The sequence below is a fragment of the Lissotriton vulgaris genome, chromosome 2_1 (genome assembly GCF_964263255.1).
Source record: "Lissotriton vulgaris chromosome 2_1, aLisVul1.2, whole genome shotgun sequence".
Lineage (NCBI taxonomy): Eukaryota > Metazoa > Chordata > Amphibia > Caudata > Salamandridae > Lissotriton > Lissotriton vulgaris.
Window position 1 is genome coordinate 1,693,226,966 of NC_141687.1, and position 12,457 is coordinate 1,693,239,422.

At 41.5% G+C, this 12,457-nt stretch overlaps 1 protein-coding gene across 1 annotated transcript in view; it reads left to right on the forward strand.

Moving 5' to 3' along the window:
- Positions 1–363: 363 nt before the first annotated feature.
- Positions 364–12,457, forward strand: part of LOC147733116 (uromodulin-like) — a 195,009-nt gene continuing 182,915 nt past the window's right edge. Inside the window, exon 1 of the mRNA XM_086955814.1 lies at positions 364–496. Coding sequence (XP_086811940.1) covers positions 433–496 — 64 coding nt within the window. The 5' untranslated portion in view covers positions 364–432. The remainder of the gene's footprint in view (positions 497–12,457) is intronic.

A 12,457-nucleotide genomic window follows, 5' to 3' on the forward strand; every position in this document is an offset into this window, starting at 1 on the left:
GTCTCTCTATCTCCCTGCAGTGTCTCCCTCTCTCTCTTGCAGTCTCGATCCCTTAAGTTTGTCTCAGACTTTATCTCTCTGCCAGTCCCTTTACCCCTCACTGTATCTCTCTATCACTTGTTCCCGAAGTGTCTCTCTCTTCCTGTTTGTCTTTCTCCTCTCTCAATTCATCGATCTTCCCTAAGTCTCTTTCTCTCGTCATCAACCGCTCTCGTCCCTCGCACTGACACTCACCTGCTTTCTGATCTGCCCACGCGCTGCCGCTGTCACTCCCCTCCCTTCTTACCTGCCCACTCCTGTGCCCTGCCCTCTGCTATATAACCTGAGGGAACTCGGCGCTGCAGTCACTCAGAATAAGTTCACAGTCGTTCCTCGTTTTCAGTCGCTGCTCGTCACGAATACAAGACCCCGAGGGGAGAAGCTGCAGTGAAGATGAGGCGCCCAGAGATGAGTCTGCTGCTGGGGGTGCTCCTGGCCGCCCTCCTCGGAGAAGCAGGTACCCGCTCGCTTTATTAGGACTACTGTGATGATGCTGGGGATCTGAGGATGGGGTGCGGCCTCTCTGACCCCAGCCTCACCTCAGCTGCGATAATGTGACAGACCCGTCGAACCTCGGGAGAAAGGCGGGGGGCCATGACTTACAGTCTGCTGCAGGGGTCACCAGAAATACTTTAAAAATACAAGGACCTGAGAGCGAGGTCAGAAATGCAGAGTCTGATTTGTTCTGCATCTTTTCAATTATGTTAATGTTTTTTGTCCATCGCTCCATTTGCCAATTATCAGACTGCTTCAGGGCGCTGGGGATGCTTCCGTGCAGGGGAAGTGTAGGAGTGAGACGTCACAGTAGTTGGTGCTCGAAGCTGGGAATGGGTGTTAGAGACATTAGGCTTGAAGATGAAGCAGATTTTTCTGAATGCATTCTACTCCTGCATAGACAGCAAGTGAAGACCTTAGTGGGCTGGTTTCATGTGGTCGCAATGGCTCAGGCTCAGTGGTCTCTCTCTTCTAGCACTGACACAGTTGAACCTGATACATCGCCACCACATTCACTTGCAGTCATTTCATTTGCCACACAAATGCCCGGGGCCACTGTAATTATGAGGAAGAGGAGGACCAGCTTATAGGCAGAGTTGACTAAATTATGCATCACAAAACAGACAAGTTATGTGACCTAGGGCCTGATTATGATGGCAGTTGAACGGATGTCAGGCCGCCATCCTGTTGGGACCTGGAGGGCTGACAGGTAGTCAGTGGTCCCGCCATGCAAATTACGATCCGACTGCGTGTAGGCCGTTGGAAACATGCCTCGTAGCATTGAGGCTTGTGCTGCGGCAAGCAAAAGGGCGGCAGCACAAGCCTCACTGCCTTTGTAAACATCTCTGCACTATGTGGCAGGTAGCACGCAGGCACCATGCGGTGCCTGCCACATGGTGCTGGGATGCGTAGGCGGGCACCTGGCCATAGCGTAGTGCCAGGGAGGAAGGTGCCCCGCGAGGGGCCCCCAAAGTCACTCTTCGCCTGCCTTTTCGTGGCAGGTTAACTGCCATGAAATGGCCGGTGGAAAGAGACATTTTAATCCCTAAGGCGGTGCCTGGGCAGGCAGCACCACTATTGTAGGAAGTGCAGTCCCTCCTAGGATTCAACATGCTCCTTGAGCCAGTCGGATGCGTGGCCATTGTAATGCGGCGGGTGGCTCAGCAAGGGCAGATGGTGGTGGCACCGTCACCGATGACCTGGCAGTGGCGGTCCCATCGCCATCATAATCAGGCCCTTAATGCCTTACAGTTCGTTATCTATTATATCCTTATTTTTTCATTAGCAAGCATGATATCTGGCTAAGATTTCACCTCATTAGTACCAGTTTGACACCCTAATGCAGCAATAACCAACAAAAACTTGACCAATCAAAGTTTGCGACGGGTCTTTCACTGTGTGGCAACACTTCACTGCAGTTTTAGTAACTTTTGACCCGCTTGAGCCGGAAACAAACAATGCTCTTGTTAAAATCTGCAGAATATGGCCTTGATTACGAGTGTAGGTGTTATTTATGGCATCTGATGAATATCGGTGCCACAGGGTAACTAAATTATCGGTTGCGATATTACGAGTTTATGGGGAATAACATGCAGATTGTGGTGTTTAACGAACCAAAATTCACATGATACTGTAAATACCGTATTCTTCTCCTTTGTTCAATTTTGGCAGGTAGCCGAAACTGAACAAGCCTTGGTATATATTTAAACTTTTAATTCCAAACCGTAAATAAATAGGAATTTACGCACTGATCACAATACTCCGACCACATAATAATCATGTCCAATGCAGCTCATGATGGCTTATGTGGCAAATTTAGCAAATCCATAATTATGCGTACAATGCCATAGCCGCACAATTTCATAATTCCAGTGGCCCTGCAAAAGACCTAACCTAAATCCGGCACTGAACCCGAAAAAGAAAGACAACAGCCATTTTGTGATGAGGTAGTGAATGCATACTTATTACAATCATTTGTAGATGCTAGCCAAGTGCTTGAACACCTTGACCAGTTATGGAGGTTTCATGCATTAGATCCAAGTTCCAGACTGCCTTTGAGGAAGCCTAATCCTGTTGGCTACTTGAAGGCAGTGCTTGAAATGGAATTCTAAGGTGTTGGCACTCATTATCCCAGAGTAAGTTTTCTGCTGAAAAATCATGGATTTTCTACTTAAAATATGGCATCCCTTCCTAGAAGTGCTGTATTCTTCCTTCCTGCAGCCCATCCTAAACACTGCCTGGAGGTAATGATAGCCAATCAATTTGGATGACAAATGGGATCTCTGATCTTCAAACAAAGACTGCTCGCTCCTATCCCAGGCTTACCTGGAGGAGATTCTGGGGTGGAAGGTGATAAGTAGTGAATATGGAAGGGTAGCTGCACTCTTTTTAAAGTTTATTAAGGCGTTTGTTCGATATGTGTGCTGTGCTGGTATGTAGCCTGCAAACTATGTAGTATCAAAGTATATTTGGCCTGGTATAGAACCAGGACACCAGTACGCACTACTTAGTATAGATTTGAGCACTATTTCATTTATTTTGAATTTTCACGAAAAGTCAACTTAGATCAACATTACAATCATGTTTCATTTGTGGCAAAGCATACTTTTATCTTTTACATGTATATTGCTGTTTTTATACATATACTATACATTTCAGTGTTAATACATTTTATCTACACCCAATGCATTTCGGGGCGCGAGCCCCTTCGTCAGGGGTCTGTATATGGAAGAAATAAAAAGAAAGAAAAGGAATCTCATTACTATCAATGCACAACTATATATAGATATAGATTTCGACGTTATATCTATTTCTTACCGCAGGTGAGGTAGAGTCAATTATGGGTAGCATTAACCAAGGTAGATATTAAAATAGCCTGAGCGTGGAAAAAGAGGGAAAGCTATGTATCAGTATCATGAATTAAATAGATATTGTCAGAAAACCTTTTAGTAGAATTTCACATTACCTGTGCGCTTTGCTAAATATGGTCTGGAAGATAGGAATGGGAGGGGAGTTAGAACTCAGAAATAGTAAAAGAAGTATATGCTGTTTAAACTCAATATGGGATCTATGTTAGGTGATATATAATAGTCCTCACCTTATTTTAGTAGACTTTGAACCTGGAGCCTATAGGGGAACGCAATAAATTATATATCAGTAATGTCCGTCACTAAATGTAACATTAATTATAACTCCATTGACGCGAAGTTTACCTGCACGTCCTATGTAGTGGAGGTCGGGCTTGACAGTTTCTCCGAGGTGAGGGTAGATCTGTCAAATAAAATTAAAGTATTGCTGGTAGTGCTCGCTGGAACCCGATCTATTTTAATGCCATGAAAAACGAGTATTGATGGATCCTTACCGGGGCGAAGTGCTCTGTAGACCCGTCACGGTAGTTCCTTTGAGTAAACGCGAGGACGCCAAGTCCTACTTTTAATGTGGTAAATATCGGATGTGTGGAAGTAAACGACGGACTTCCGAATTTCAGTGTAGGGACGTGTAGTCCTATCTTTAGTATGGGAATCACTAGTTATGTGGTTATACACTCTCGTTGATTTTCTGATTTTACTATTATCGTAGAATCAAAATATTGGCATTGTGAGTAGTTCATTTAAAAGACTTATACGATTCCGAAATTGCGTGTGTGATAGTCTACTAAAATAAGGTGAGGACTATTATATATCACCTAACATAGATCCCATATTGAGTTTAAACAGCATATACTTCTTTTACTATTTCTGAGTTCTAACTCCCCTCCCATTCCTATCTTCCAGACCATATTTAGCAAAGCGCACAGGTAATGTGAAATTCTACTAAAAGGTTTTCTGACAATATCTATTTAATTCATGATACTGATACATAGCTTTCCCTCTTTTTCCACGCTCAGGCTATTTTAATATCTACCTTGGTTAATGCTACCCATAATTGACTCTACCTCACCTGCGGTAAGAAATAGATATAACGTCGAAATCTATATCTATATATAGTTGTGCATCGATAGTAATGAGATTCCTTTTCTTTCTTTTCATTTCTTCCATATACAGACCCCTGACGAAGGGGCTCGCGCCCCGAAATGCATTGGGTGTAGATAAAATGTATTAACACTGAAATGTATAGTATATGTATAAAAACAGCAATATACATGTAAAAGATAAAAGTATGCTTTGCCACAAATGAAACATGATTGTAATGTTGATCTAAGTTGACTTTTCGTGAAAATTCAAAATAAATGAAATAGTGCTCAAATCTATACTAAGTAGTGCGTACTGGTGTCCTGGTTCTATACCAGGCCAAATATACTTTGATACTACATAGTTTGCAGGCTACATACCAGCACAGCACACATATCGAACAAACGCCTTAATAAACTTTAAAAAGAGTGCAGCTACCCTTCCATATTCACTACTGATTCTACTGCAACCATAGGGTGCTAGCACCAAACACCAAAAAGATGTCATTTGAATCGATAGCGGCCATCACAGACAATAGAGCCAACACAAAAGTGTACACCGTCGAAGATGCGAATCAAATTTACAAGCTGATAAAGGAATCCAAAACCTTTGATGCACAAGGTGGAACAGTCACACAACAACTAAAACAATTAGAATACTTAACCAGGCGCGAACTGAACCAGCGATTACATGCAACGACACTTATCCAATACCATCGGGTTAAGCGCATACCCAGAGGACTTAGACTAGCAATAAGACCTATGCTATACAGACTGAACAATAACCCAAAGTTTATGGAAAAATGGCTTGAGATCTTAAACAAATGTTCCCTGGACCTTATACTTTTATTAGTAGAGGAACTCGCAAAAACAATAGCTGATCTAGAGGAGGAAATATTCAACCTTAAACGAGATTTATCAGAAAGGATAGAGGAAGACGTATGGGGAAGGACCCTTGAAGACATCAATACAAGACTAGATAAATACGGTAAAGAACTAGAAGAGACCAAGCTACGAAAATTTAAACGCGACACTATCGACTATAAATTAAATGAAGCCTACACATGGGCGGAAGTGTATGCAAAACGACGATTTAACACTAACAAAAGACAACAACCAACTTCTTCAGACGAGAGTGTAGTCTCAGACAGTGAAATCAGCTCGAGAAGACAACCAATTCCTACTACACAAATACAAAAATCAACTACACAAATTTCTGATTCAACCAGTACAGCCGCTGGACCATCGTCGACTCCTTTTTTAGAAAAGGACCCACTTCCAAGCAAACCACCGGAAGTCCCAATAACAACAACTGGAGAAAAAAATCGAGAAGAGGACAGGGAAAGGGAAAAGCAACGAGAGAAAGACAGAGAGCTGTTGAAGAAAACAGGACTGAGGAGCCAAACCAAGACCTCATAATAAACATCTCACACTACACTCTTTCTAAATTTGAAAGGAAGATATTAAACAAAGGCATGTCTTTTATAACCACGTACCACACCAACGCTCTGGAAATAGAGATAGCACTCTTCAAGTTCATGAGAATTTTAAGGCTTAAATACTTCTTTGCAATACTCAACCCAACAACAGACACCATGGAAATAGACAGGCGATTCAAACCAAAAAGCAACTTCATGCCACCAACATCCCACAAAACCTTGGATACATTCGAAACTCTAGTAAAAACCGACATGAACAAAATTCAATTCAAAAGGAAAAACAGAAATCTCACACGGGCAGAACATAGTGCTCTTCAAAGACTAGCAAACAATAAAGATCTGACATTCCAAAGAGCCGATAAAGGCGGTGCATTAGTTTTGATGGACTCAACCTTTTATGCACATAAAGGAGATGAACATGTGCTTGACATGGAAACATATACCAAATTTGAGCAAGACCCAACCATGAATATATCCCAAAATCTAGATGACATCCTAGATAAAGCAGAGGAACTCAATTGGATTGATAACCCTACAAAAAGATACCTACGGCAAATTTTCCCTAGAAAACCTAAAATGTACTTCCTACCAAAAGTTCATAAAAATTTGAATGATCCCCCCTTCAGGCCAATTGTCTCAGGATGTTCTTCGATCTTTGAGAATCTAGGCATCTTCATCGATGCGCATATGCAACCGTTCATGAAAAAATGGGTTACATACATAGAGGACACTTCAGACTTTTTGAGGAGCCTTACAGACATCACTATGATTGACAATGAGAAGTGGACATTATGCTCCATTGATGTAGCCTCACTATACACATCTATTCCGCACAAACAAGGGCTAGAAGCAATGGAATGGGCACTATTAAGATCAGAGCTGTCAAATGAATTGAGATACCTCATACTGCAGCTACTTGAATTCTGTCTTCTAAACAGTTACTTCACATGGAAAGAAGATTACTACATTCAACAGACAGGTACGGCTATGGGATTCCCAGGAGCCTGCGTCTATGTGAACATCTTCATGGCAAAATTCGAACTAGACTACATACTAGAGGACCCTACATGGCAAACTGGGATAGTCTATTTTAAGCGTTACATAGACGACATATTCATCATATGGAGAGACACACCTGCAAAATTGCTACAGAACATCAGAAGCCTAAATCTGGCGAACCCACGTATACAATTCACTCACAACATCAGTGACACAGCGCTTCCTTTTCTGGACGTTCTAGTTGAATTGCAAAACGGGTCAATCCAAACCAAACTGTTTAAAAAAACAACAGACAGGAACACAGCATTACGTTATGAAAGCTTCCACCCAGCCAACCTAATAAACAACCTCCCTATTTCTCAATTTATGAGGATCAAAAGAATATCATCAAACGACACGGAATGTACAAAAAGTCTAGAACAACAGAGGCAAAGATATTTGGATAGGGGTTACCCCAATGAACTGCTAGAAAGACACCTGGAAAAAGTCAAAAACATACCCAGGAAGAATCTACTCCAAAAACAGATCAAAACAGATAGCAAAAGAACGGTATTTGTTTCAAAATACTCATCTGCGTCAAAAGACATACAAAGAATCATCACTAAAAGATGGGAAATAATAACAGCTGAAAAAGACTTCGAAACACTATTTCACGACAGACCTCTATTCGCATATCAAAGATCACAGAATCTAAAAGAATTGCTGAATAAACCCACAAGTGATAACAAATCAGCAGAAAGAATCTATAAAGGAACCCAAAAGTGCTACAATTGCAAAAACTGCAACAACGTAATTCAAGGAGAAACTTTACTTCACCCCCGCACAGGAGAAAAGATACAACTAAGACACACGACCAACTGCAATTCTGAGCACGTGGTATACTCGATAAAATGTCCATGCGGACTGATATATGTCGGAAAGACAGACAGAAAATTGAAAATAAGGCTGACGGAACACAAAAGCCGCATCCGTAATAAAAATCTGACTGCACCCTTGGCAAAACATTGGATTGAATCAGGGCACTCCATCGCCCAATTAAGATTCCAAGTAATCGAAATGATTCCCCAAAGGTTGGGAATAGATAACGCCAAAGTTTTAATCCAAAGAGAGACATTCTGGATTCGTAAGCTTCAAACTCTTTCCCGAAATGGATTGAATGACAAATTAGACCTTACATGTTTCCTGTAGACATGAGTACCTCCTATAACTACAGATCTCGGTAGACCTCACTATCCACACCCACATCAATTTTTAGAAATCCCAACACATTACAGAATAATTTTAAATATGGATATATACACATCCTTTCCATAAATATCCATAAATATCCATCATCTCTACCATTCACATTACCCAACAAGCATTTGCGCATAAATGGATATACATTATCACTTAATTCCATCGATGAACATCAACAGTAGAATGGAAATAGGCAGGAATAGTCACAACAAATTGATGATAGGGATTGTATTGAGTGATTTATGTGATATATAAATGAAATAGTCACAGTATCTTATACTAATGACTTGGCACAGCTTCCCCACCTCAACCCCATATTCTAAATAGAATGGAAATAGGCAGGAATAACCACAATGCAGCAGAAATAGTATCTGGTAATCTAAGTGACTTTAATATCAAACAATCTTAAGCTCTTATACTTATAACTTAGCACAGCTCTGCTGTATATTATATTTTCAAAATTGATAGTAGGGATTGTATTGAGTGATTTATGTGATGTATAAATGGAATAATCACAGTATCTTATACTAATGACTTGGCACCGCTTTCCCACTTCAATCCCATATTTTAAATAGAATGTAAATAAGCCGGAATAACCGCAATGCAGCAGGGATAGTATCTGGTAATCAAAGTGACTTTAATATCAAACAGTCTTAAGCTCTTATACTTAGATCTTGGCACAGCTCCGCCGTATACCCTATATATGTTTTTTTCAACCTTGGACCCCCACCCCCCCCTCCCTCTTCCCCCCGTATCCATTATATCTCATACATGTGTCATTATAGCAATCTACCCCCATCGATTTACCATTTCAATATGGCGACCGTCATCATAAAACAGTCGACTTTATATCACACACGCAATTTCGGAATCGTATAAGTCTTTTAAATGAACTACTCATAATGCCAATATTTTGATTCTATGATTATAGTAAAATCAGAAAATCAGCGTATCCATTATATCTCATACATGTGTCATTATAGCAATCTACCCCCATCGATTTACCATTTCAATATGGCGACCGTCATCATAAAACAGTCGACTTTATATCACACACGCAATTTCGGAATCGTATAAGTCTTTTAAATGAACTACTCACAATGCCAATATTTTGATTCTACGATAATAGTAAAATCAGAAAATCAACGAGAGTGTATAACCACATAACTAGTGATTCCCATACTAAAGATAGGACTACACGTCCCTACACTGAAATTCGGAAGTCCGTCGTTTACTTCCACACATCCGATATTTACCACATTAAAAGTAGGACTTGGCGTCCTCGCGTTTACTCAAAGGAACTACCGTGACGGGTCTACAGAGCACTTCGCCCCGGTAAGGATCCATCAATACTCGTTTTTCATGGCATTAAAATAGATCGGGTTCCAGCGAGCACTACCAGCAATACTTTAATTTTATTTGACAGATCTACCCTCACCTCGGAGAAACTGTCAAGCCCGACCTCCACTACATAGGACGTGCAGGTAAACTTCGCGTCAATGGAGTTATAATTAATGTTACATTTAGTGACGGACATTACTGATATATAATTTATTGCGTTCCCCTATAGGCTCCAGGTTCAAAGTCTACTAAAATAAGGTGAGGACTATTATATATCACCTAACATAGATCCCATATTGAGTTTAAACAGCATATACTTCTTTTACTATTTCTGAGTTCTAACTCCCCTCCCATTCCTATCTTCCAGACCATATTTAGCAAAGCGCACAGGTAATGTGAAATTCTACTAAAAGGTTTTCTGACAATATCTATTTAATTCATGATACTGATACATAGCTTTCCCTCTTTTTCCACGCTCAGGCTATTTTAATATCTACCTTGGTTAATGCTACCCATAATTGACTCTACCTCACCTGCGGTAAGAAATAGATATAACGTCGAAATCTATATCTATATATAGTTGTGCATCGATAGTAATGAGATTCCTTTTCTTTCTTTTTATTTCTTCCATATACAGACCCCTGACGAAGGGGCTCGCGCCCCGAAATGCATTGGGTGTAGATAAAATGTATTAACACTGAAATGTATAGTATATGTATAAAAACAGCAATATACATGTAAAAGATAAAAGTATGCTTTGCCACAAATGAAACATGATTGTAATGTTGATCTAAGTTGACTTTTCGTGAAAATTCAAAATAAATGAAATAGTGCTCAAATCTATACTAAGTAGTGCGTACTGGTGTCCTGGTTCTATACCAGGCCAAATATACGTGGAAGGTGATAAGCCTTGAAGTCTGACTTGCTACCACTGTTCAGTGAAGCAGTGTCACAGCTGGAATCACAATCTGTCCCTTTGCATTCCAGGAGACTTAAAAATAATCATTTGAATAAATAGCCAACGGCTAGAATGCTCCTTCATATTCTAGCCTTAACCTGTAGGGGTACAGCGTAGAAGGCGAACATCCCAGCTGTCACCTTTGGGAGTGTCGCTGAGGAGACAAGAATTATAGAACTGATCGGTATGGCGAAAGCTGAGGGGAACCAGGCCTTCATCCCTCACCTACACCTGCAGGAGAAGCAGCTGAGGAGACCAGCACTGCATGTTTCAGCTTTATAAAGTTGGATGTCCATGGCAAAACAACGTCTTCAGTATGCAAAGGCGGTCCAGCTAGGGACTGCAATTACTGTATACAGACATGGGAATTTGATGAGGCCACATCCTCCAATTTGTCACTCAAGTACTTGGTTAGCCTCCAGTCCTGTCATATTCTGACAACGCAGAAGTCTCTGACAACGCAGAAGTCCCAACCAATCCAAATGGAGCACCAGAGAATTTCGTAACATACATATGCGCCTTTTTGATACTGGACGCTGGATGCAGAGCTGACTAAACCTAAATGGAACCAAAAACAATTAGAAAAAAATGTAAATCTGAGTTGAATGATATTCTGACTGATACAGTACCTATAGTGGTACCAACCTCAGACTCTGCCAGTTTACATCTTGGTAATACCCGAGGGAAGCAAGTAGAGGCCGTTACTACTCCAAGCCTAGTGACTATTCCCCCCATTATCACGACGCAGAATACAGTCGAGCAGTTGCTTATGTCCTTTATGCTCCCCATTTTGGATATTCTAAAAAGGGTCGAGCACCGACTAGGCAACTTGGAGGCTCTGTTTAATGCCAAATTAAGTGCTCCTATCACCTCTTTAATACCTACCCCTGTGCCGACTATTCTACCACAGCCTATAGCAGCTTCTGTATCTAATACTTTGGCCCCAAACGTTATCAATAGTGGCAACAACAGAGCTGTTAAACATCTTGCTAGTAAAAAACAGGTTATTGTAGATACGCCAACGATTTCTGCTCAGACAACTACTGTAATCAGTAAGTCCTTGAACAATAACCAGCAGAAAAACTTGGCTTCTCAACAGGCCCAGGTTCCTGGTCAAATAGTAACAAAATCCGTTGACCAGGTTCCAATAGAAGCGCAGATGGGAAAAGCTACTCCTAGTACTAAGACCAAGTACCCGAACAGGGGGAGCTTTTCAAGGCCCACTAACGGTACTCCCTATGGACCCAATGTAGAATTGCCCCCAGAGTCGCTACCTTTTGTAGTTGTACTTACAGGTGTCCCCCCACTAGAAGCAGGCAGGAAGGAGGGCCATCCCCAACTTAAGAATAAGATCCTACATTGGTTGGGGCAAAATAGACCACTCCCATACTATATCGACGGGGAGATTGTCCACGTTAGACGCCTGCCTTGGCTGGGCTCAAGGGAAAAGAACATTGAGGGTGATATAGTTGTTGTTAATTTTAGGAACCCAGTAGCTGTTGGGGCTATATTAACAGGCCCCCCTATGAATTCGAACACCGCTATCGTCCCATACGACCTAACTTACTTCTATCCAAGGTCGCATGTGACTCCTGCTCTTTTCTCAGGGGGGGTCCCAGATCCTAATGGCATTAGGAACATCCATTTGCCTCCAAACAACAACTACACGTGCCACCCGCAGATGCCTCTCCCTCCTAGGAATAATTTAGCGTGGAATTTAGTCCCTTCCAACGGACGCAACCAGCATCCTATGGGGCATGAGTTTTTCCAGCGGAATAGAAATATGGACCATTTGATTCCTTTTACTCCTCTGGAAACCTCGAATAGATATGGAGCCATCTCTGGCCTCGATGGCTGCGATTGACTTCCAGCAAAGGTACCTGTCAAAGATTCCAGTGTTGGGGGTGGGGGTCTATTGGAGGAGAACGCACTGAGTAGGATGAGCTGCACATTTACAGTTCCCCAATGTGGTGGTTCTCCCTCTAGTACAGATGATGA